This window comes from Gadus morhua, chromosome 13 (genome assembly GCF_902167405.1).
Source record: "Gadus morhua chromosome 13, gadMor3.0, whole genome shotgun sequence".
NCBI lineage: Eukaryota > Metazoa > Chordata > Actinopteri > Gadiformes > Gadidae > Gadus > Gadus morhua.
Genome location: NC_044060.1, coordinates 18,379,506 through 18,405,743, shown reverse-complemented (window position 1 = coordinate 18,405,743; position 26,238 = coordinate 18,379,506). Strand labels below are relative to the sequence as shown.

Below are 26,238 nucleotides of genomic sequence, written 5' to 3'. Positions count from 1 at the left end.
GGCTGCTGGGTTTAGTATCAGCATGTTCGAGAGTTCTTCTGCTGTGTGTTTTATTATCGCACACAGACGCCATGCAACGCCTACAAGGAGCTCTCACATAGACGCACACGCACCATAACAACTTCCAATTGCGAGGGTTCCTCTCATGAAACAGCGTCATTTGCATAATCATCCACTTGTGGATTTTCATTACACCGACTTGAATTATTATTCTGGTCATTTGCAAGTCAAATATTTCTCGAAGTAGTTCTATGCATTACCAGTTTGAATTGCCTATTGGCCGATGAATGCTCAAAGAGCTAGGTTGTGTCGGCCTACTTAACAGTGACTTTTATTTTAACTCAATTACATAGGTGTAATTGTATTGAGCTGTGAACATATTGTTTTTAAAAAAAAAATGACTGACTCCGAGTCAAAAGTGGGTTATCATTTCCTCCTCCATGCGACTCAAGCTTAAACACTAGCTGAGCCGGTCCCATTAATAACCTACCAAGAAGTAAAGCTACTAAACAAGTTGCTCACAAACTCTGGTTGGCTTCTTCTATTTCATTCCTTATACAAGCGGGGGGTGTATGTGTATTTGTATATGTGTGTACATATAAAGAGTGGGCCTCCTGCATCTATACCTCCCCCTCCCCACACACACCAGCACCACAGCCCTGATAAGAGGTGAACACACAAACAGAAAAACACCCAAACACACAGCCACACAACCCACATCATACGGCTGACCGCTCTAACACCATAGACTAACCGTTGTAAATAAATAAACATTAAGCATTAATCTTTACAATACAAAGTCTTTATTTTATTTTTTTTGGTATGGCTTCCTTGAATGGACTGTAAAGGACATCTTATTGAAACAAATCTAGCATTTGTGTCTCAGCATGAGAGCCCTACAAGAGCCTCCTAGCTGCTGTTTTTACCCACAGAAATGTTCCCCGACATGACATCTGGATAGAAACTAGGCTGATATACAAAAATTGTCCCTGTGGATTCAGAGGTCAGCCTGGGAGGGCTACACCTTCAGTGCCACAAATTGTAATAACACAAAAAAATAAGCATTTTAACTTAGAATCTCCTATAAATACCTACTCATAAATATTGTTTAACTGAAACATTTATAAAAATGCTGTACAATGAATGACCTTTGGAGAGTGACAGATTAACAGTTTAAAAATACAAGTACATAAGAAGGACATTTATAGAAACGCACTGGTGTCTTAGCTCAGTGTCCGCTACCTGACAGAACGTACCCCAGCACTCCAGACCCTCCCTCCTCGAGAACCCTCCAGAACCTCTGAATAACGTGACACACTAGTGTCACTAGGGATCTGGTTAATTAGGGGATGCACTTTGTTTAATTCTGCTGCAAGGCGAAGGAGTGCTGGTTAAAACAAAAAAAAAGTGTGAAATCTTTAGTAAAAACGTTGATTTTTTTATAAGGCCTCTTTAATAAAAATTGGAGAAAGGCTTCAGATAAAAAGTGTGTGTGTGTTACTCTTTTTGTGTGTGTGTCTCTGTGTGTGTCTGTGTGTATGTGTGTTTGTGTGTGTCCCTTCCTTTCCAAAGCAATTGTCTTTCCCCGCCCCGCCCCACTTATCTCTCTAACCCCGTTTCGTGTCTCCATTGTCCCAGAGCAGCACAAGCTGTGTACCTGCTCGTGAGTTCTCTCGTATCGAGGAGACCACAGGACTCACTCTGGGATTCTGCTGGTGGAGCAGAAAAACTAATAACGATACATACATTGATAAGAACAGGGTAAATAAACATGGATAACGACATTTATAGAATAATAAAAAGACCATGATAATGATTATACAAAAAGAAAAAAGGTTTCCAAAAGCCCTTTGAAGCACATCCATACATTCGTACATCCACACACACACACACACGCACACACACACACACACACACACACACGCACGCATCCATACGTACATCCATACGCACGCACACAAACACACACACACACACATCCATACAGCTTCCCTACAGACCCCTTGTATCCTCAACCAGCCCAGGCATGGCCTCTAAACCCCGCCCCCCTCAACCCCTTCGCCCTATGGAGGAGGTACTTGTCCTGATGGTATAGTGCAATAGTCTTCTCCCTATGCCTGAAGACCCCCCCGCTAAAGGACACGCTAACAGTGTCCCCGCTGCGTTCTGAAGCCTCAGAACCGACCGTCCGCCGCGCGTCTCCGGCCCGCCAGTCGACCCCCCCCCCCCCCCCCCCCGCCGCGCTCACTGCATGCGCTCGGGCTGGACGTGCTGCTGCGGGGGGTAGTGGAGGAAGGCCTGTGATTGGCCGGCGGCGCCGGAGGAGGCCAGGCTGGCGTGCATGGCCGCCAGGCTGGAGGCGGCGGCCGCCGTGGCGGCGGCGGCAGAGCTGGTCCCGGAGGAGGCGGAGCCGGGGGCGTAGGCGTAGCCCATGAAGCTGGCGGGCGAGGGGGCGTAGGGGTAGTGCTGGTCGAAGGCGGCCTGGGCGTACTGGGAGTAGGCGGCGGCCGTGTTGTAGTCCAGGTAGGGGCTGGAGCCCACCGAGCCGGACACCTGGGAGGGCAGCACCAGGCTGGGCTGCACGAAGGCCTGGGGGTAGAGGTACTGCTGGGCCAGCCTGGGGGACAGACACAGAGAGGGAGACACAGAGTTAGGACAGGGAGCCCGGGGGACTCAAATGAACAGCTGGGAGGGAGGGAGGGAGGGAGAGTGCGGTTTCCACAGGGCCGGGGTGTGTGCGCACGCGTGTGTGTGTGTGTGTGTGTGTGTGTGTGTGTGTGTGTGTGTGTGTGTGTGTGTGTGTGTGTGTGTGTGTGTGTGTGTGTGTGGGTGTGTGTGTGTGTGTGGGGAATATAAACACTGCGGGTGTGTGGAATATAAACTCTTTGTAGGTGTGCTGAACCCGCTCTCGTCTGTGGTTCCCGCTCTATACTCTGCCGATGACTAATCGCACGTTGAGGAAGAAACAAATACAAAACCGATGGGGGAGAAAGAAAGGAAAAAAAAAAGAGAAAAGGAAGGATTAGCCCGGCAAAGTTGAGTCAACCGCTCGGTTCGTCGGTTACAAAACCTACTGAACCTGTTAGGTTGGGTGGGGGGGGGGGGGGGGGGTAGGGGGGGGGGGGGGGTGGGGGGTGGGGGGGGCTGGTTTTCAGCTCAGGACAGGGTGATCGGGACAGCTTACTGCAGTTTTCAGACTCAGGCACCAGGAGAGTGTTTTACCAGCTGCTATTCTTCACACACACACACACACACACACACACACACACACACACACACACACACAAATAGGGAACTGTGTCTTCTATTTCTCCATTTGGCCCATAAATCTGAAGCCGGCTGTCACAGGTGACGATGTTGGCTGGGGGCAGGGTGGGTGTGTGTGTTTCTCATGGTGTGCGGGTGCGTGGATATGGGGAAGTGGGGAGAGCTTATCAGAAGAGAAACCTAGTATCAGAACTGTGGCGTTGTCTGTGGTCCTTTTAATGAACCTTTACCCACAAGAACGCATCTGTTCACAAACACTAAAGAAGGAAAGGAAGTTAACAACTTCAGTTTTATCCATGAGTCATTGGGCTGTAGTTAGAAGGACAACAGCTTCCAACACAAATTACCCCACCAACTAATCGTCTTCACAGCACACCTATTATTAACAGGAAGCTATTCTGTAATAAAGTTTTAGAATTGCTACTGTATCCACTTCAGTACAGGTCTTTGTGTGTTTGTGTGTGCGTGGTGAGTTTGGGCTTTGGATGAGTGATGATGATGTGCAAGGAGAGCATGTAAAAAATCTTGTACTATAGAACACCTTTGTCAAGAAAGGGCACACCACTCACTGCAAATGCACACACGATGGACAAAATAATTAAATTTGACCTTCACAAAGCTGCATCTCAGTACCGATGAATGACATTTTATTCAGATTGAATACAGAATGCGGCCCTGAATGGCGAGGCTACATCGAGGAGGGAGCTGGATCAATCCAGTCATGAGATGCAGCTTGAAGGTCTACACAGCAACATTAAAACAATGAGAAGCATGCACTAGTCAAGATTACAGCACAGGAGGAATTAAGCACCCCCCCCCCCCCCCCCCCCCCCCCCATCCCTCTTACCGGCCCCAACCCCCCTCCCAACACTGTTGAACTTCAAACAGCTCACCAAGGCCACCACTGCAAACCCCCCAAAACCATGCCATACAAGGAGAAGAGTTGCGCTACAATCAGCACAACCTCTTCACATTTCATAATCACACGCACACACAGAGGAAAAAAAAAATAGGGAGAAAGAAAAAAAGAAAAGCAAAAGGAGAGGCGAAGATAAAGGACCACTCCATCACAGCACACCACACTGCACTCTGAGGCCATGGGGCACCTTGGGGAAGAGGGCCGCTGTCTAGGCATGTGGGCCGGGGGTTTGGCTGGGGAGGGACACTCTCTCTTTAGCCATAGCCCAAACCCCCTCCTCGTGGAACCAGGAACCAGGCACCAAGCCCGGTGCCGGGTGCTCCTCTTCTCGTCTCCCCGGCCAACGCGGAGGTTCCCTGGTCAGCTGGGAGCGGGGGAGGGAAGGAGGGTGCGACACGATGGCTGGGGTCAACGGTGAGCAATGACATGGACGTCCTGTGGCCTGAGGCCAGCAACACTCAGACCACAGGGATGGGATTATTGCAATAAAACCACCAAGAAATAAACAGAACGACGGGCGAGGAAATGGAGTCACTCGGGAAGCCTAGCTCAACGACAGTAACACACTATTTGAACGTTTTTTGAGCCCAGTAAGCTACCGGCAGCTACAGCAGAGATGCTAAGACAATGCTGCCAGCTTGAGCTGCTATGCTAGTCTGGTGTGGCCAGCTTTAACCACACTGAGGAATGGGGGAGGGGGTGAGGCAACAGTGAGAGAGAGAGAGACACTTTTCTCTGGAAGAATAGAAGGGTGCAGCCCGCTATAGTTCCACAGGGGCATCTGCCAAGTGTAGGGAGGAGGGTGGGTGAGGGGGAGGGTGAGGGTGGGGGGGGGGGGGGGGGGAGATAGGGGGTTGCTACTGGCAGTGCCCTGGGAACACACACAATGAGTGCACATTCACTTGTAACGCGTACGCATAAGTAAATGAAGGCCGCTCTCAACCCACATGTGAACTTTAGCCCCACAGTGGCAACAAAGAGGCATTGAGTCCCAGCACACTTCTTTAAAAGGGATGAGCGCACGTACATGCAGCGCTGTCGGCCGGGCTGAGCCTACATTCACTGCTGCTCCTTATAATGAGCCCCCCCGGCCCCCGGGCGCTCTGTGTGCGTCGCCCCGGGCCATTTGGCTTTGACCCAAACATAAGTCCGGTGACCCTCCCCCCCCCCCCCCCTCGGGAGTGGCAGCACAGACGGGTACAGAGCACATCATTAATCTATACACAAGCATAACACACGCGCGCACGGACGCGGACACACACACACACACACACACACACACACACACACACACACACACACACACACACACACACACACACACACACACACACACACACACACACACACACACACTTATGATGTGCATAGAGAGGCCCTGGCATCTTGGAGGAGAAGGAGGAGGGCGGAGTACGCTGGGGGGGATTGAGGGGGAGGGAGGAGGTTAGGGTGGTGGTGGAGGAGGAAAAAGGTTGGAGGTCAGCTGGTGGGTTTAATGCACACCGGACAGTGGGTGGGGGTGGGGGGTGGGGTTCCGCCATCACGTCTTTCAGAAGCGAGGCAGGCCCGGGTCGGGCAGTGCAGGGAGATTCCATCGGCAGAGAGCGGCTGAGCCATTATGGGAGTGAGAACGTTTGTCTGTTAATGGCTAATCTCCAAACGTTGCTCGCTCTGCTTCAAACCACTATCAAAAACCTGGATAGAAATTTAAAGAAGGACTGCATGAACTGCATAAGCCGTGTGTTCTTTCAGGAAAACAGACCAAAAAAAAACGAGGGGCTTTGTTCCGACACCTGTGGAGGTGGGTTTCCCAGGGTGCACCTAGGCTCATTAAGCCTTCACATAGGAGCCCCAGTGTACCACCCCTCCTACCCTCCCTGCCATTAACCCCCACCCAGCCCCTCCACACAAGCCTCAAAAGCACCTTGAACACCCCCCCCTTACCACCAGTCTCACAAGGGTGTCAGTTTTCAGGTTCTCAATCTAATGGCTGCCTGACACTTGGTAGGAATATCATTGTGATGAGAGAAACGGTAACAAAAAAAAATAAACGGGAAGAAAACACTGGGGTGAATGTGGCGGTTCAGTGCCATTATGGAGGAAGGGTATCAGAGATGGGATAACCAACACCCGCCCCTCTTCTCCAACGGACAGTTCCTGTCCTCAGTGACCTCTTCCGGACCCTACTGGTCTCAACAGCAAACACACACACACACACACACACACACACACACACACACACTGTGTGAGTGTGTGTTCTTTAAAGCCAGGCCTCAAGTCTGCCAGGCGGACTCTATAGAGGCCAACAGGTGCTCTCTTTCTCGCTCGCTCGCGTGCTGTCTGTGCATGTGTTGTAGAGCTCCCTCACTCCCCATCTCTCTCTGGGGCAGTGGTCACTAGAGATTAAGGGGTGGGGCAGGGTGGGGGTTGGGGGTGTTTAAGGCTGTAATAGGAAGCCAGCACCTGTCGAGACGTACGCGACAGAGGAGCCTACCCTAGTGCCCCGTTTTTCCACCAGTAACCACGGAAACGGGGAGTCCTGAGAGGGAACTAGCAGCTTCTTCTGACATTAACCCCCGGGAAATTAACCATATTTGAGGCCGGAATGGACCTGTGGATTTGTGACTCAAGTCAGAGGCTGAAGCAGGGGAATTAGACATCCCTTTTCTCAGAGCACAGTTGTATATCGCTTAACTAGGATTGAGAATTACCTATAATTGTTAATGATTTCCACATGTCTCTCGACTTCATAATGCGCCATTTGATAAAAAGACTTGAGAATTAGATTTATTTTCTGATAAGGGTACATTTGCATCCGCATGCCTGACAGTAGAGTCAGAGCTGGCCTAAAAGCAGTCACACATGTACATCTGGATTGTTTTGACACAGCTAGGCGATCAGCTTTCCAACTGTCAAATCCCCCCACAAAAAACCTCAACACAACACAAATAAAAAAACAAAATAAGGCTTCATGGTATTTCCTGCTGACACAACAAACAGCTGACAGGGTGCCTTCCAAAGGCATTTCACAAGTTTTGCAAAAAATTGTAGTCAGACAGGTTAAAACCGAGGCTATAAAAAGAGGCTTACAATTGTGCCCTGGCGGTTATTGAGAATAGAGGCCACTACAAGATAAACTAATAACAGATGATTGTAGTCTGGTCTGTTCGCATTTCATAAATGCCCTTTAGAAAATAACGCATCAAAAATGTAGCCTGGGTGACAAAGTATAGATGCCGTTTCAACCAAACTTAATAGAGGATTGTAACCTAGTCAGACAGCCAAAGAGGCAAATACAGCGAAGCACCAAAAGAACCAAAGCCCACTCCCATTTGCTTACCCATACTGCCTCTGGACAAGCGCAGGGTGAATGGGCTGCACTCCGATGGAGAGGCCTGGAAGAGATAGAAGGCCGGCTGTCAGACACACAGCATTTGCATTTTACAGAGGAGGACGACGGGAACAATGCACAATGGGCACAGAGCGAGACACAGGCACAGGCAGTGTCTCTCCGTTGTGCTTGCACTCGACAGAGGTCGGACTTGTTTCAGACAAAAAAAAAAACACACGCACGCACACATAATGTAATCGGCTAAGAAAGACCAGGAAGAAAACAAAGAGGAGTGCTCACCAGCGTGCTCCTCACCTGTCTGCATACTCCGAGGCTTGGCCCCCAGGTAGGCCAGGTTCACGTTGGCCTTCCTGCCGTCGATGATGGGGTTGGGGTCTTTACAGGCCCTCTCCGCCGCCCCCCGGTCCGTCATAGTGACCTGTTGGAGGAAGGGCATCAAAAGGGCAACGTTAGAGAAAAACTACAACTAGTTTAGACAAATCATTTTTCCTCTTGCCACAGAGCCAGAGGACTGTGGTGGTGCTCAAAAGCTCTGTTTAGGACATAACCAGTTGAACCAGGAGAATACCTCCATCCCCCTGCAGCCATATTGGTTCTCAACACTGGCTGGGTAGGGGAAGTGAATAAGGAATCCTGCTAGAGATTAGAACCAGGATGGAGCCAAGATGCCCATACATAGACGCCACAATGTCCTCGATTTCTTTCAACCCAAAATAAATTAAATGAGAACACACAGAGGAGCAGTTTTTTGGGGGAATGCCCTTAGCAGCACATGCTCTCAAGCCTGGTCCTTGACGACAGCACGGGCAGACCTGCTGAAATATGAATCCGGGATGAATATCAAGGAGCTTATCCAATTAGGGAGGAGATATTAAGGAGATTGCTACAGGTCTATCCCTGCTGTCTTCCTGCTGGCATTAGACGTTCCCGTCTGTTTTGAAGGATCAGTTTTATGCCAACTCAGAGGAATTGAGTTGAGAGAAGGGACTTCAAAACGGTGGTGCTTCCAGCAGTAGACACCAGTAGAATTTGAAATCTGGAGAGATATGGACTGTGATCCACTCCAGGGCCGGTGTTGTGAACACACAGACGGGGACAAGGAGTTTGTTTACATGGTGTTGTGGAGCCCTACTGAGAGGGATCCTGCTAATCCACTTGACAGCCAGTACGTGCTTGTGGTGTTGGTTTTGTTTGTTAAATATACTAATGCCAGAAAAAAAAAAAAAACTTCTACTAGCCTACTAGACCAACAGGATGAACAGGTACAAGAAAAGGGGGGGGGGGAGAAGACGCAAAGAGGAAAAGAACAGAAAGTGCTGATGACTGTTTATGCTTGGGTGGCGTTCAGCACTACAGCGTGGTTTGGTGGAGGCAAAGGGGCAGCACCTACATGACCCAAAGCTTGTCCAACTTTCGACACACACTGACACACGCTGCACTCGAAGACCGACGTTTTTCTTGGGAGCCTGAAAGCTGTGCGTAAACAATGAGTGCCATTGTCTTACAGGTCTTGAGTTAGAAGAAAACACGCACACACACACAACAGTTTTCCTACCCATCTTTGGCTTGTCCCCGTTTTATTGGCGGGGTATCTCGCACAGGTTCTGGTAAATATTTGCATTTCAACAGAGGCTTCTGTTTTGTCAAAAGCCTGCATGACTGGCTTTGTCTTACTAGACCATAGAACCCTTTAGTTGAGAGTTAAAGCCGTTATAATGGATTTATACACAAACTCATCCAAAACTCACCCAGATATAATGTACATTTCAAAAGACGTATATGGGGAAGAAATGAATCGTTTATTGCGCACCATTATTCACCAAAAGCTATCGCCTTATGTTTCATGGCTTAAGAAAGGCCATTGGATCAAACTGGCCGTGACATGGAGGTGAACTTGCCCTTCACCCAATCTGCTCATCATTGAGAGAACCCATATTCAATGATTAACATGTGGTTTTGAAAAAGGCCATTATTTTTCCCTGGTGTATGAGTGTTTAACATAGACTGCGCAAGCAAGGACATTCTCCCTCCTTCCAAAAGCACCATATAAAGAAAGAGAAGACGTGTGGACTGCGCACATAGGCCTACTGCTGAAGAGCGATAAGCCGGCTCCTAAAGGGGCCCGGCCAGCACTGGGGCGAGTTGAATAAGTGCATGTGGGGGTCAGGGGGACATAAACATATGTTGAGATATAATCTACTTAGTTGACCGATCAACTTAGTGTAGCCTCATCCTAATTACGCTAAAATAACCGCAACCAAAGCAAGAAAAGAGAAGCCATGCGTTAGCGCGATTTATAACTCTATATCAGATTATGTTTGACAAGCTGCCTTTTTATTTGAATGGCTTGGTCATGCAACGTGGGCCCCGTATCAGAACAATGCGTGTTGATTATTGATCACAAAAAATAACTTTCTGGAATATTACGCACACGCGCAATACATTATGAACAGAGGTCAAGACCAGATCTTTACAATATCCCCTCCATCGTGAATAATCATCCCGCACAAAACACGTTATGAGTGTGTGACTGAGGTAAATTACTTACAAAGCCGTAACCTCTAGATTTCCCGGTCTGTCTGTCCGTTATCACCACCGCTTCGTCTATGTCGCCGAAAGCCTCGAAATATTTTCGCAACGACGCGTCGTTCGTGTGGTAAGGCAAACCACCGACAAAGATCTTGGTGAAAGTAGTGTCTTTTTGAATACTGCTGGGATGCATGATTTCCAGGGCCCCGTTCATCAGCGGATGTAGAAGCATTTGGCACCCGGAGTCCTACCGCACGATTACAAATGAATCGGATTCTAGGAACTTTCCAGATTAATATGGCAACGCAACAAAATAATAACACGACAGGGACAGGTGCTCCAAATATTTTCTCCGCGTTATGTCTTTCCTTTTTGGTGCGTTCCTTAAATCAACCTGCTGCTGCTGCTGGCATGTATCGCTCTGTCTCTCTGTCTATCTCTCTCACAAAATCTGCCTCGACTCATGTGGCAGGATCCCAACCGCTTGTAACTGTGCCAGTGTGTATGAGTGTGTTAAATGTTCCGGCAGAGCTGTAGCTTGTACTTCGCCGGATTTGCCGCGCCCATTCAGGACAGCCGACCTATCGGTACAGTTTTCGAGTGACAACTTTGTCAGCGCTCCTCCTCCTTCCCCCCCGCCTACCAGCGTCCTCGCTTGCACCTGCTTTTGTCCTTCTTTACAACACAAAGGAAAGCCTCTACTGTACATCCAAAACGCGCGCCACACACACACACACACACACACACACACACACACACACACACACACACACACACACACACACACACACACACACACACACACACACACACACACACACACACACACACACACGTGTTGCTTTGTCTAATTCTAGTAGAAAAGAGGAAGTGAAATGTCCTAGACTCAGAAGGATTGTACCAAAAAAAAAGAGAAAAAAAAGGGGTGCCCACACAGCAGATAAGCAGGGAAATCAAACAACGCTGCCATCATAATACTAGATCACATCATAGCTGGATACTGTATATATGGTTACAAGTGGTTACAAGTCCATGCATTATCTTACATGTGATGTCGGTCACAACAAACTGCTTATCCCCTCATAAAACCCATGTTTTTCTTAGATGGCAACAAGTGCGTATAGCTAAACCTGTTAGCAGACACCATGATATTACAGTTTTTCTCAGTCGCTTTGGTACATTTCTCAGATCAGAATCGAAGTTCTCAACACTACTTGTTCAATCTTCACATCATTGTGTCACTTGTGCACATCAAAAAAGCGGTTTCTCATTTCTTTGAACAAGTTGCAAATGCTTTGGTCCATTCATGCAAATTATTATGTACAATTCTCTGCTCCTTTCTGCATTATCTATTGCTTATGTCATGTTGATCAAAATGTATTACAATGGATCTCTGTTAAATAGTCTCACCCCCACAACATTTAGGTATTAGTTCATTGCATAAGTCTTTACATGCAAAATGGCTGAACAAGTTGTCATAATATGTCAAGCATATTTCTATACATTTCCATTACTCTTTTTCCGAAATCTGGCCTTAATTTGTAAATTGCTCCCAGGTGAATCTTTACTTTCTCTAAATAAAGGAAATGTACGACGCACCCTAGATCAACCAACAATCAACCAGTTTACTGTAATAGCTCAAATGTACATCTCATGAAGGTATTTGTGTAATGTGGATGAGGATTTGAGGCCCAACAGACAGGAACGTCTGGAGGTGTAGGAAGACTGCACTGTTATTCCTACAGCACTGCATGGACAGTTTTCCATAAGGAGATTGTCTTATGTTCACATTTCTAGTTTCTTGTTTTTTTGTTTTTGCTATGCAGTGCTGTCTTTTCCTTTCTGTATCGCAATGTCATGGTCTGTCAACAAATTACAGTAGCTTACAAACAGTAAAAGCGTAAATGTAATTCTTGCAATCAATCTCCCTCATACACTAATCTGTAACTTAAAATGTACAATAATTGTCTTCAAAACTTTAGCCACAGTTTAGATCAGAACATCACTCAGTTATATTGACATGTATTGACAACATGACTAAGCAATTTGACTGTCTTATCCATATACAATGACACAAGGACTTGTCATTCTGATGGCACTGCATGTTCATTGACACAGTTGTTTACTTTTGAGAGATGAACTAGTGATTTTGAACAAGCTGGCTTTTGCAGGTTATCCATGTATTTTGCTATTTGTACGAATTGTTTTGAGAAATGCACTTACTGTTTTGCAAATGTTGAGGATAATTCAAGAATGTACCAAAGCGACTGAGAAAAACTGTAATCATGATTCAGCAGGGTACTGTGAAGGTGGAGGTCGAGGGACAAGAAAGTATAAATCCTATACACTTGTGCCGGGGAACGACACACACACACGCACGCACGCACGCACGCACACACACACACACACACACACACACACACACACACACACACACACACACACACACACACACACACACACACACACACACACACACACACACTGTGTGCCATGCTGCTCCACGCTGGGCATTATGAATGGAGGCAGGGTACGAGAGATAGCCTACATCAGCTACATGCCTTCAGCCGGATGTAGAGCACTGATAAAACGAGAAAGGGATGATAACACGAGAATAATGCAGCACCTGCGCTGCGTTTTTTCTTGCGTGCGGCTGTCTTTTAAATGCAGGGAAGTTCCTAGATCAGATTGTTTAACCGAGTTGTTGACTCCGGGTGCCCAACTGCTTCTACATCCGCTTCTGAATGGTGCCCTATAAATCTTGCATCCAAGCAGCATTCAAAAATACACTACTTTCAGCAAAATGTGTGTTTGTTTGTCCTTCGAAATATTTGTGTACTTTCAGGGCCAAGGCAAGGAAGAGAGACAACTGGGACACGGTTCTCTATGCCAAACCTGTCTAAAAAAACATCGTTAACAAGACCAGCCATACAGTCCATTAACTAGGTAAATGCATTAAGCATTACATAAAGGAAAGCACTTAATTAACTTAACAAGCATGCATTAAACATGGCCCAGTTGGGCTGTCAGACGTTCTCACTAGGCACTAGCAGCATTTGAGTTGGGGAAACTTTCGATTCACGTTTTGCAAGACTGGACTAATAATGCTGTGAGCAAACCGATTTGTCTTCAAGAAGACCAACACATCAAAAGCCTTATTTTACAGTACAAGAGACAGTAGTCTTGCTGTCTAGTGACGGGTGAACTCTTCAAAGCCCTGGGGACCGAGTGGTGAGGAAGGTCCGACTATATTTCTCACACTCGCTGTCTTGGAGGTCCCTTGTGAAGTACCGACCAACAGGTTAACATCAGGGTGACACTCCGCAATGACCTCAATAAAATGGCCGTTATTTCACACCTATCACACCTTATCCTCCGCGAACTCGGACACTTTTCACCAAGGTCCCTTGTTGTGGCTACTCCCACTGTAATTCATTTCCACTAAAGCATCTCCTGGTCGCATGGTCAAAAGACTTACATAAAAAATCAATCTCTTCCTTTGATCTTCTTGTCATCGTGGTTTATCGTGCCGACTCGACTATGACGGGGTCTCTTGCACAGAGTGCACCCCCTGCTGGAGGATAAGGGTTGAAGCCATAATAAACTTGTGACCCACCCTACACGTTCATAAGGTTCAAGAAGCAGGCCTACCCGAATTGTTCAGGGCCGACTCTAGTGGACTTATTAAATCGAATGGATGGCGGTCCTCGATAGCTGTAGTTTGTGTTTTGACACAGTTTCATACTGAGAAATATGCAGTATGTAGGCCAACTGTTCAAGTTAATTAAAAAACAAATATAGCCTATATAGCCTATATACACATCACATCGACAACAGTATTCCTTTTTAATCGACTTCCAAGTTGGAACAATGTGAGAATTTTACAATATACGCAGAGTAATTTATTTCACATCTCATCATTATTATTTGAAATATACCATGAAGTAACACCAAGCCGAAGAGGAACGTAAAGTCTTTTGAAAACGGTCGTAAAAAAAAAATGTTGCAGGAATCCAACAAAAAAAGAACAAGATGAATGACAATCTAAGCCCCGCCCCTTTCTCCACGACGACCTCAAAGACCAATGATGCCATGCAGCTGCCATCTATACCAAGTTGGGTTGCGGGCTCTGTTGATTGGTCCATGCACGCTACGCAGCACCGCCGCATTGGTCCAGGGGTTTTGGTGAAAAGGAAGGTGCTTTCTGTGTATATTCACGAAGACACACACGCACACTAAAGCCGCAGGTCTTCCGCCGCATCCCCCCGTAATGGCACGATCGTGACTCAGCGCGGCGCATCTGAGGACAGGGAGGAGAGGTCAGTACCCGACATCACGATCACCAAGTCGTACGGACCTTTATTGTTACCAAGGTTGTTCATTGCAGTGGGATTAACAAATCAGACAACAGTTAAACACTAATAGTTATTGTTAAGTACTAAATCACTTATCTCTACGGTCAACATAGGTTGCATAGGTAGAATCTAATCGTGTGGAGCCAGCTCAGAAACCCTTGCTCTTCAGTATGTAAGTGGCAGTAGCAGCCCAGGGTTAAACCAACTGTGAATGGGGAAGGGCCTGTTGGGGTATCAGGACCTCCCTCCCCATCTCCCTTCCCCCTCCTCTCACCATTTCTTGTTCCGAGGCTTGAGCTCTTCGGCCGCGTTCCGCAGGAAGATGTAGTTCTTTTTCTGGGGGTTGTAATATTCGTGGCCCTGGGGGGGGGGGGGGGGGGGGTTGGAAGACACAGAGGTGCAACAGTAAGGAACCACGCGTCAACAGACTCACCTCGTCTCTGCAGAGACCAGTTAACTACACACTCTTATTTGATGAGGTTACTTTGGGTAACAAAACCTATTCTAATTCAAAAAGTTGCATACATAAACATAAAACAGGTATGTTTTTATAAAATATACAATATTCAAATAGCTACTTTCAAACATATAGATTTGTTAAAACAACATTTCATTCAAGACGTTTCCCCAAACGCCTAAACATTTTACGATCCGGTTCGTTTTTTTACACGTGATCTGCCCAAACTCCTGCTGCCTCAGTGACAGAGCTTTCTCCCAACGGCGGCATGAGCCTCGTTAGCTCCCCTCACCTTGGACCAGTCGTAGCTGGAGGCGTAGGCGAAAATGTTGCCGTTGCTGTTGAAGGCGCAGGCGGTGATGGGCTGGTCCAGCTGCTCCGACGTCTTCAGCTTGGTGCGCGCGTCTTTGTCCCAGAAGCTGAAGCGGCCGTCTGAGCCCACGGTGGACAGAGTGCCGTGGACCGGGTGGAAGGAGATGGCGTTCACCTGAGACCGTGGAGGAGGGAAGATGGGTTTTAAGGTCGTTGGAATGGGCTTTGCACTAAAAGAAAAAGCCTGAAATCGCAACCGGTGTAACTAGTGTTCCCTTTGTTATAACTGGAATTATTAGATTATAAGAAAAATATGTTTTACTTTTCTACTATCATTAAATATCTGGTAAGGTCACCGGTATCCAAGTCGACCTAAAGATTTGAACTATTTTCTATCAATGTTATGTGGACGGCGGGTCAGGCCCCAGGATGCAGAGCATGGACAGACATTGGGTTTCGAACCCAGAGTCTTTCAGCAGAGACGCAAACACCCTAACCACCGGACGATCCTGCCCGACGTATCCAGGAGCGTCAGACTTACAGCATAGATGTCCTGAGGCGTGGCTGTGTTGGTTCCGTTGGACCTGTGGCACTTGAAGGTGAAGTTGTCTTTGGCCCTGAACAAAAGAAAAAAAAACACAAAAAAATATTAATTAAACACATGGCTCACTGGCAGAACCACATGGACACGTCGTTCATAGGAGACTGATGGCTGGATGAACACTTACGGGTTGGGGGGGTTGATGTAATGGATGGCCACGCGGCCCTCAATGCTGCCCAGGGCGAAGCCCGTTGGCTTGTTCTGCTTGTCTTTGAATATGGCCACACAGCGGTGCTGCAAGAGAAACAATTACTGTCACACTAGGGTTGATTGAGGCTGAAAAAACTTTCGTAATCATACTCTTAGTAAGACGTTTACAACTGATGACTGCATTAAGGAGAGGAAAAACAATCAACGAAATAAGATCTCTGCCCACCCTACCGGTAAGGACAGTACAGGCTTTGAAGGGGCCTGCCTTGGTAAAGCTCCTGGTATTGGAGTTATGAGGTGAGCTTCCTGTAGCACCATACCTGATGCTTGAGGGGAGAGTCTATCCTTCTGAACTCCGAGGGCTGGTTCTCCAGCTGGTACACTATGAGCCCCCGGTCTGCTGTCGCCAATACAGCCATAGGGTAGACCTGCACAGACAATTGAAACATTGACATCCAGGGATCGTTGTGGATCCACGGGGGAATGGTTGGCGTTGTAATGGCTCAGGTCATTGAGGGGAATAGAATAAATGTAAGTAAGTATGATGTATTTTTTTTGTAAGTTCTTTAAGCAAAAACTATAAAAGAAACACGTTGAAACTAAAATGATGGATGTATGTGCATATATACAAAAATGATTGAATCTTTTTTTTATAAATATATATATATATATATATATATACATATATATATACACTGAGTAAGTACACATAACCTAAGGTTCCACTCTGCATAATGAGAAGGGTGTCTGAACAGCAAGTGTTTTCCATCAGGAAGTGTTTCGATGACTTACCACGTCAGCACAGTAGCATCTTTCGGTCATGGGCAGAGACAGCATGGGGTTGGGGGAGCGCGTGTCCCAGAACTAGCGGGCCAAAGAGGACGGATACAGCATTTCAATTACATGTGTAGCTTGAAGCTTTTTTCCAAGGATGCCAATTGCAGACATTGATGAGTTATAATAGGAGGTTCTGGTTAGGTGATGTTCTGTATAAAGAATAGTTGTATGAAAAGATATTCCTTAAGTTGTACCTTCAGTGTTTTGTCCCAGCTGCCAGTCATGATACAGCTGTAGTTGGGCGCTTTGACCCAGTGGATCGATTTGATTGGCCCATCATGCTAAAGTGTGAAAGAAAGGGTACATTTGAACTACATTTGAATATAACATTGTAAAAAAAAAACTTGCTTCATGTTTAGTTATGGAGATAAAAGAAACTCAGTTGAGAGAGTAGATGAAGCTTTCAGAAGATGATTTTAATACATGCATTGTATGTTGGCCAGTTAACAAAGTGTTGCGTTAAAAATGTACACCTTTTCGAAGAACGCTGAATTTGACAATGTTTTAGTTTGCTTTTTGGGGAAAGGGAAAGTTTAATATTGCTGGCCCAATTTGTGATCCCTGTTTGCCAATTACGCCCTTACAGATCCCACCTCCAGCAGCATGAATCAGGGCTCCAGAGTGCAACTAATATGTTTTATAGGTCGCACTGGTGCACCTGACACTGGCCGGGTGAAAAAATAAATCTCCTTCATAATCGCATCATCTCTCCGTGTTCTCCTGTAATCGAACTCACACTCATGGTTAGGGACGGGGATCGAAACCCAGTTCTATCAAGGACCCGGTTCCACTTTTTCAAAACCCAAAAATCAAACCCGGGCTTATCGCTAACACTATCGAGTCCTGTTGTTCATTTATTTATTTTTTTGTCCCGCAGGTCCTGTAATGTAATGTTGCGTCCCTCGAGCCACGTCACGGCATTTAAATCAAATCAATCCAATCACTGAAGCGTGTCCACCAATGTTTTTGAATGGAATTGTAAGCAAACAGGTATTACGAGTAAAACAAGTGAAGTCTGGCAGTTAACTTTGCTCGCGAGGATGGCTGAACGGGCGAAAATCATTTATTATAAAGGGGGGAACACAAACTCAATGGCCAAGCACATTAGCATTGTGCATCAAATAAAGACCAAATGCAGTACCTTCGACTGTCTCCGAGCTGAAAAGACTGTCACCTCCTTCTCCTGTCGCACCACAGACAGGCCTGTCTTAATCATCCACTCAAACTACGAGCGGTAATCGCACACACAAACATTGTCGCTAGTCCCGTCAGCTAAAAATAGTAATCCAATTGTGAAATCGGTGTTGTAACAACAGTGTTGTAACAAGCAGCATACAAGCTAGTTATCTTAAAAAGTTAATAAAGATTCAGATGTGCTGCGTGATGATGTGTTGAGGTTGGCTCAGTAAAACGACTGTTAGGTTATCATGATGCGTTCAATTGTAATATAAAGAAACGGTAAATTTAGTTTTTGGTGAGAAACATGAGTAGGCCTAATACTGTATTACTATTACAGTTGTATAGTGCTGTAATCATTTTAGTTTATATAACTAAAACTACTGATGACAATATTCATTAACAATTACATATTTCATTTAAAATGCAATTATTTATTTCCTAAATATTTCTCTAAAAACGCTTCGTACTTCCACCAATTAATTGAAAAGTATCGTTAGAGGTATCGATACAGACTTGGATCGTTAAGGAGTATCTAAAATGTATAAATAAATATTAATGATCCCAATCCCTACTCATGGTAGGATCATATCGTGGTCTAAACCAATAAGAGAAAGAGCTCGGTCGGTTCTTTGCTCTGGTCCTGTTCACTGCTTGTGTTGTTTTTTTAAATTGCGAACGACCCAAGCGTCAGAGTAACTGAAACGGATAAAGAAAATAAACGCGACAGAAGAGGGGAAAAATTAAGCGAGATAAAAACAGAGAATGCTTTTTCATTCTAAAAAACTAAGCCTACTTTTCCAACCTGCCCTGCTACTGATAGTAGTTATTCAGAGAGTCTGAATTACCTGCACAAGCCCTTTTATTTTGCTTAATTTTTTAGTTTGAAATGTTCCATTTCAGCTCAGTGAAAAACTTGAAACACTTTATTGGAATTTTTATATATACACTTGTGCTTCAAATAAAGACAAGCATTTCTCTACACCTCATGCTGCGTTCCAGGGACACTTTTTAGCCCGTAAGGCTGGAACGAGCTGGAACTGGGAGTGAATCAGTCTGGTACGAGTTCACAGGTAGTGAGTTGCGGGTTTGTCTGCAGTTCCAGGGCATTTACACGGGTAGAAGGTTGTGAAAACACGGGTTACGGGTTGCCTGGAACGCAGCATTATTCTTTTCAAAAATCATTCACATTATATGAAAGTTATGGAGGGCGATACAAGGTGACCTTATGGCGTTAAAGGCGATGCAATGAAAATTTAGTGCACCTAAAGTATGTTGGACATGGAAGCAACAACTACATAGCAGGCATAGAAAAGTCTATATTTTTTAAAGAGCCATCATAATGAGCAAGAAGTAGCAAAGAAAATGGCAAAAGACATTAGAAGCAGGAGGTATAGGGAATATTTACATGGCAGTATAACCCATCATAAATATAAACTCTAGGATCTTCCGACACGTGTTGTCCTTCTACTACGCAAAGCTCCCCGACACAGCGCTCCATGGCTCATTGACCCACTCTGCAGTGAAGCTCTGCCGTTACTGTGTGGACGCCACTGACTCCCTCGACAAAGCACATGCCCCTGGGGCTGGGCGATATGGACCAAAACTCATAGCTCGATATTGTTCGTTTGAATGGCGATATATGATATTATAACGATATTTTGAACAAAACTGGTAAAGTGTGTAGTTTTAACTCCACGCCACAAGTATTCACTATCAACCTTTCTTTTTTTTTTTTTTGCTCAACAAAGCACAGCTGTGCTTTAAACAACAGATATTTAAGGGATAATGTATAGAACACCGTTCTTTATCGGGAAAATAAACCCAGACTGGGCGAACAGGACACCGACCTGAAGGGGCTTATTTTCGATAATGACCGGCGACGTTCTATACATTATCCCGCTTATTACACGGTTACTTGCCTAAACGAAAAAATAACTTCATGATGAGTCTTTTTACAATTTATTTGTAACCAGCATTCGTAGTGTTGATCAGCAGAGAAATAGTCTGCCAAAGACGTTGACGTCGCATAGCAACCGAAGACGCTGGCGTTGACAAGTTACCGGACTATTTGCGGAGTGATACCAAAGAAGTCATTAGAGACAAAAAATCCTGTTTTCCTTGACAGCCTCTTCTATAATTTGAATGATTTTAGCTTGTGTGTGCCCGTGCCCGCGATAAATCACACACAGGCTAAAATCATTCAAATTAATGTGCTTTATTTTTATCTCGCACTATTGGAGCACGTACTACTCTCTTGCGCTCTGCCTCTGACTACGAGATGGTTAGTGTTACACCTTTCCTGCTGTCGGCTCCCAGACCGAGGGGCACAGGAGAGACGTTCCCTCCAGGGCCGATGATCTCTCGGGGGCAACATACCCTTCACTTTGACCGGCAGTGGGTCTGCTTATAGGTCGGAATATGGTCGGAATGAAGCGGCCACCGATTCTTGCCGGGTACTTTATTCTTTTACACACAACCAGACTCGATCATTACTTCACTAAACTGACATGCCCGCTACCGCTCGCTCGTCCACTGCACTCACACGCTGACCACACACGCACACACACACAGTGATATGCGCACCAGATACTTTCTCGTGCGAACGAGATACTTTCTCGTGCGCACCAGATACTTTCTCGTGCTCACGAGAAAAGTTAAAAACATTATTTTTACCCCATGTCCCTTTACGGGTTCAGTACTCTCTACCACCGTGTCCGCCATGTTTTTGTTCAAAGTTTGTTGTGATGCAAAACGTCCGTGGGTGGGAGAACGCTACGTACATATAAGGGGCGGGATTGAGCAGCTGAACATGGTTTGCAGGCTCAGAGAGCAGCGGTCTGCACATTTTTCTGTTCGCTTTGATCGCTCAAGTCGCTCATGACGTACAATTCAATTATGCAGAATCATTTAAAGGAGCCGTATGCTTTTAGTAGGCCCTACAGACAGCCATATCAAAGCGTGAACTCTCCCATACACCTTGGCCATATTGCCGGGACGGTTTTGATTTTTGTAGGAAGTGCTTCGACAACAAGTAGGACAGTGATCCCCCCCAATATAAAAAAAATCCTAAAATGTAGGCTAATTACAACCGAGAACAAAAAGCCCTGCGTGCTGTAGTAGGCTAGTTAAAATATGTTTCACTGATCTGCATCTGCAAATCATGATCTGCACTCATTCGTCGCACTCAAAACAAATAGACATCGGCGCACATGGCTAATTTGCATACGTGCACAGGACTGGTTGGCTCCGCGAGGCAAATAATGGAACATATCCATCCATCTAGGCCTATCTGTCTGTCTATCTATCTATCAACGCGTGTCTAGTTGTAATGTGATGTATGTCCAGTCAGACTTGTTCTGTGTGGTCTTGTAGGCTACTGTCCTGTGTGGGCCGAACCACCTAAATGGATTCCCGACGATTTGTGTCGTTTGGTATTAATAAAGACTTCACTAGGCTATCTATCTATCTAGACTATTTAATTAACAATTATTCACCTCAGGCTCCGTGACTAGTGGGGAATAGAGGGATAAAAGACAAGAGATATATCCCTTGTCATTTATCCCTCGTCTTGTCGATTAGTTTGTTTATGTGACGATTTCAAAAACTTTTTTGGTTATGTTTAAAGCATGCTACACGCGATTGGTTGGTTAGATTGGTGGCATGGAGAGCAAATGAAAATGATTCCCGCTTAAATACGAACGTTCTAGATGCATAAATACTCCCGCTTGTCATCACTTGGTATCCAAACCACTATGGCGTTTCGATCTCTGAACTGAAAAAGGGTTGGTTCATACAACACCGGGTGCCCAGTTACAGCCGCGATTAATACTTCAGCCGACATTTTGTTCAGTGAGTGAATAAAGGTAGGTAGGAACCAATGTGCCTGCCGGTGTTCCCTGGGATCCACGCAAGCGAAGAGCATCTACATTCCGATTGGCTGTCAGTGTTTGGCCGCTGAAGCGCGTCATAGTCATTTGCATAAAGTTAAAACGTTTTCAACTTCTTTTTGACGCTCTGGTCGCTCAACTTTGGCCACTGGTAGCGTTGGTCGCTTTGGTCGCTCTTGCCCATAGAAAGTGAATGACTTCCGGCGATTTGGTCGCTCAATTCGCTTCTGGTGTGGACGTACAGTAAAATAGCGCTCGCAAGGCAACATCAAAATAACATATACCGGTATGGCGATATTGTCTCAACCATATATCGCTTTCAAAAATATACCGGTATAATTTTAAAACCGTTATATCTCCCAGCCCTACTCCTGATAATGTTGTCCTGCTTAGTGTTGTTTTATCTTTATTCCAATAAAGCATGTGTTCTAACTACTTTAACTATTCTAAATTTTAATGGGAACAATTATTTCAGCAGGTAGTGTCTGCTTCACAACAGCCCTGTTTTTAAAAGTTAGAAAGGAGCTGGGCTGTGGTCTCACCTGTGCGATCTGCATGGCCTGGTTGCTGTTGAGGTCCCACATCTTGGCTGTCTTGTCACAGGAGGCGGTGAACACTTTGCTCCCATCCTGCTCAAGCAGAACAGACGTCATGGTCAGAGGTTTTATTTGCTGTAGATTCAACCGATTTGACTGAAACTATGAGAATAATGATGAGAGACATGCTGCTCATTACACTCGTCTTGAGCGGTCAAATGCAATAGCAGCGTAGTGCAATGAATCAAATACAACTAGAAGATGTCATCATGTCTTGTATTGGGATAGAACAGAGTTAAACTCAAAAACAGCTATTCTATCACAGGAACATAAATGCATACATAGCTGGTTTGCGCTCACAGCATATGAAATAATGTTCAGAAACAAATCCCAACGGGGATCTTACATCACTCCAGCAAACGTCCAGCACTGGGCCCGTGTGCATCTGCTGCGCCTTGGGAACGGTCTGTCCGTTGTCCTGCACCTCCCAGCACCGCACCTGCAGCCATACAAAAACCATAATACGCTAGAGTCATTGATTTGCATTAGAAACTATCAAACAACCCCACTCAAATCAGCTGTAATCCTAAAGAAATTCATAACCCTCTCTCAGAGGGGATCATCTTGGGTGTCCAGTTCTCGTCAGTTGGTCGATATGCACTTGTTTTGACCAAGTTCTTAATCCATTATATTCGAGTGTGGGAGGGACATATGCAGACCTATGTGTCTAATCTACTCGAATCTACCAAACAAATGGTCATAGAGTTGTTTCAATTTCACTCGACCAAGATTATATTTGGTTGACTACCGGCGGTCATTCTGGCCGAAACTTCTGCCACGAATGAACTCAACGCACCCAAACAAACTTCACCACCAATACCCTCTAGTAATGACGTAGAAGAAAGGCAGTTCACCGTCATGAAAAACGCTACCTGCGTTCGTTGCAGAATGAAACGTTCACACAATGGTTGGCGGAGACGGGAAACATTTTTAATTTTACAACTGCTTTCTCTAAATGACGGTCTTATTCAAGTAAAAGTCATTGGTTACGATGTTGAAGATAATATAAAACATAACCACGTCTAAAAACAACCAACAACATTTTTTTGGGGGTACAGTGCCGCTTTATTAATGGTAGATAAAGCGCTCACATCATTGGCCCACGAGCCACCAATCAGGAAGTTGCCAGGCATGGTTGGAGGACTGAAGGCCAGACAGCTGATGCTGTCGTCGGGAGGCGAAGTCACCTCCACATCCTGTAGTGTGTGCAAGAGGGGACAACCAGTGAGGAACAGAATGGACAGTCTGATAACATGTAATGGGAAATGCACCATGTTGGGTGTTAAGTAAAGGTATTTTAAGGGAACACCGTGCAAATAATTTTAGTACCTTCATTGGATTGTGGCTGTCTGTTGTCGTGGCTCCAAACACCCCTGTTCCTCCAGCTCCGAACCCGGTTGTTGTACCGAACAAACTCATGATTGGTGGAGTTTACAATGACCTTAACAAGGGAACAAAATTAGGCACATTAAATAGTAATTCATCAAACCCATGTAGTTAAGCAACCTACTTTCAAATTGGAAGATGTCCTCTTGAATTAAATGAATTAAAATAGAGATCTAACGTTAATCTGCTAATAATAATAATAATAATAATAATAATAATAATAATAATAATAATAATAAACATAGCTTGGCATATCCATAACAAGTTAGGATGAAGATCTGTCAATACAGCTGGGTGGCCATAACTAAAGAGGTTGTATTGTTGACAGCTAACATAAGCTATTACATGCTAGTGAATGTAACGCACGAAAGGTTCATGCTGGTGGAAATATTCGTGAATATTAAGCACATTTAAGACAACACTAGTCAGTCAGATGACAAACTTATGTCGACTTCACTAACTAACCGCTTAGATGAACGTAAAGGCAAACATACAATGGTTGAGCTATTCAGACAAGCTAACGATAGTCAAGCTAGTGTGTAGCTTTTTGGCTTGTGCACATAGCGACATATTCTTGCGAATAATTAAGCATGATTCATATGGTCAAATTGTAAAAACAGGTATCGATATATCTTGCCAGCTATATGCTGAGAAGAATTTAGCAGAAATGCCGCTCGAATTTGGGATACATGCAGTGGCGGCATACGAAAGTTTATTTTCGTCCCAAACACTGCAACCCTTCTTCAAAGCCAAGTCCAGAGCATTAAATTCTAACATTGTTTAGAAATATGGCTGAATAAAGGATACATACGGTCAGTATTCGTTATTCTTTACAGCATGCCAATCGGTACAATTCTTGAGCGCAACCATGGGTGTGTGATGGCGCACAGAAGTGTGGTGTTCGGCGTTCTGTCGCAGTTTGACGACGTGCGCCAAGCTCTGATGGTGCATTACAACGTAGAACCGCCAGGGAGCAGTGTTTTCAGTACTGGCAAAAGGTATCGAGGTGTGCCAGACCATTTGACAGTTTGATAGAAGGGAGCACTAATCAACAGTGTTATACTTCTAATTGTATTCATGAGTCATGAGTTATGGTCACTGAATCATAGATCATTCAATAGCTTATTGGTAATGCACATGTACACCCACACAGACACAAACTAACATACACATTTTATGGTGTGGTTCATTAGCTTTTTACATGGTCGCAAAAACTAAAATGTTTAGAAAGTCAAGTCAATTCGATGGCATATGAGCAGCAATAGGAGCATATTAATGTCATCGATTTTTCTAGCTTAAATTATTAATCAATATAAATAGCTGTAATCTAAATTGTGACCTTATCACAGTGTAATTTATAAAGCAAAGCTGTCTTTAATTTAGAAGCTGCATCGTATAGCACAATTTCACTACCTCACCCTTGTGGCTTTGGCACAGTAGACTGTTTCCCTTGTGGTCTGTCATGGGTTTATTTAATTGTATTGGCACATCTATTATAAAAAACATGTTTTGTTTTTTAATAGTTTTCATACTGTGGTATTTCACCCCAACTGAACTCAATGTAATCAAATTAAATTAGCTGGATTTTATTGGCATGGGAAAAGAAACTCTTTACTTCCAACACATGTAGAAAGTAAAAAATGATAATAAAAAAAGACAAATGCACAATATGGCACTATACTCACTATATGAGCAAGTACTCAACTAAGAGGGCAGCTACAGCTACCCAAGAGTGTCCACACTGTTGGTACGGTTTTTGAAATAAAAGTTACGTTAAATAGTAACGTAAAATATCATTGTTGTAGAAGATTTAAAAAGTTTTATTCAGAGATACAAAGTATAGTATAAAGAGTAGTCTCTTTTTTTTCTCCAGCTATACGATCGCTCTGCACTGGAGCACTTTGCAACTCGTCGAAGGTCCACAGTCATTCATGTGGGCTGATGGCATGTCCCTTCATGTAGCTCTACCCCCGAGCCCCCCACCCACCCACAACAAGGGTGGGCCCCGACTTGATTACCTGGGTTACAAATGTCTGTTCTAGAGGAGAGAGATTAGGAAGGATTATCCCTCATTACATTTTGATTGACCGTTATGGCATCCCCCTTTCCCACACAAACACCCACCCACACACACCCACAAACACACACACAAGAGAATGTGCAATCCTGTTCAAAACTGTGTTTGTGTGTGTGTGTGTGTGTGTGTGTGTTGTGTGTGTGTGTGTGTGTGTGTGTGTGTGTGTGTGTGTGTGTGTGTGTGTGTGTGTGTGTGTGTGTGTGTGTGTGTGTGTGTGTGTGTGTGTGTGTGTGTGTGTGTGTGTTGGTGGTGTTTACTTATTGGATGTTCATCTGTACGCATTAGGGAGGACTGGGCATGGAATGTGGTTGTAAAGCTTGGATGAAACATAGGC

At 45.1% G+C, this 26,238-nt stretch overlaps 2 protein-coding genes across 4 annotated transcripts; both read right to left on the bottom strand.

Moving 5' to 3' along the window:
- Positions 1–780: 780 nt before the first annotated feature.
- LOC115557088 (RNA-binding protein 38) lies at positions 781–10,591 on the bottom strand. Of its 2 annotated transcripts, none has more exons than XM_030374673.1 (4): positions 10,087–10,591; positions 7,833–7,956; positions 7,527–7,581; positions 781–2,617 (listed from the first exon to the last, which is right to left on the bottom strand). In XM_030374673.1, exons 1-4 carry the CDS (start codon positions 10,297–10,299, stop codon positions 2,245–2,247), a joined length of 765 nt encoding a protein of 254 aa, XP_030230533.1. In that variant the 5' UTR covers positions 10,300–10,591; the 3' UTR covers positions 781–2,244. The 2 variants fall into 2 exon arrangements, with proteins under 2 accessions (XP_030230533.1, XP_030230532.1); XM_030374672.1 differs by having other exon boundaries at positions 7,818–7,956; positions 10,087–10,589.
- A 3,303-nt stretch (positions 10,592–13,894) lies between these two features.
- rae1 (ribonucleic acid export 1) lies at positions 13,895–24,764 on the bottom strand. Of its 2 annotated transcripts, XM_030375428.1 has the most exons (13): positions 24,639–24,764; positions 23,771–23,882; positions 23,533–23,637; positions 22,788–22,880; positions 22,388–22,474; positions 16,974–17,060; positions 16,735–16,806; positions 16,263–16,370; positions 15,920–16,026; positions 15,733–15,808; positions 15,172–15,366; positions 14,697–14,782; positions 13,895–14,367 (listed from the first exon to the last, which is right to left on the bottom strand). In XM_030375428.1, coding segments are annotated over exons 2-13 (1,107 nt in total). In that variant the 5' UTR covers positions 23,861–23,882; positions 24,639–24,764; the 3' UTR covers positions 13,895–14,366. The 2 variants fall into 2 exon arrangements, with proteins under 2 accessions (XP_030231288.1, XP_030231287.1); XM_030375427.1 differs by lacking the exon at positions 13,895–14,367 and having other exon boundaries at positions 14,693–14,782.
- Between the last annotated feature and the right edge of the window lie 1,474 nt (positions 24,765–26,238).

Coding starts and splice junctions, on each gene's coding strand:
- LOC115557088 (XM_030374672.1), bottom strand. CDS start 10,299: ATGCTTCTACATCCGCTGATGAACGGGGCCCTGGAAATCATGCATCCC. Junction 7,957..10,086: donor AATCTAGAGGTTACGGCTTT/GTAAGTAATTTA, acceptor TTCCTCCAACAG/GTCACTATGACGGACCGGGG. Junction 7,582..7,817: donor GACAGGTGAGGAGCACGCTG/GTGAGCACTCCT, acceptor TATCTCTTCCAG/GCCTCTCCATCGGAGTGCAG.
- rae1 (XM_030375427.1), bottom strand. CDS start 23,860: ATGAGTTTGTTCGGTACAACAACCGGGTTCGGAGCTGGAGGAACAGGG. Junction 22,475..22,787: donor TGGACGTTTGCTGGAGTGAT/GTAAGATCCCCG, acceptor CTGCTTGAGCAG/GATGGGAGCAAAGTGTTCAC. Junction 17,061..22,387: donor AGGCCATGCAGATCGCACAG/GTGAGACCACAG, acceptor TTCACACTTTAG/CATGATGGGCCAATCAAATC.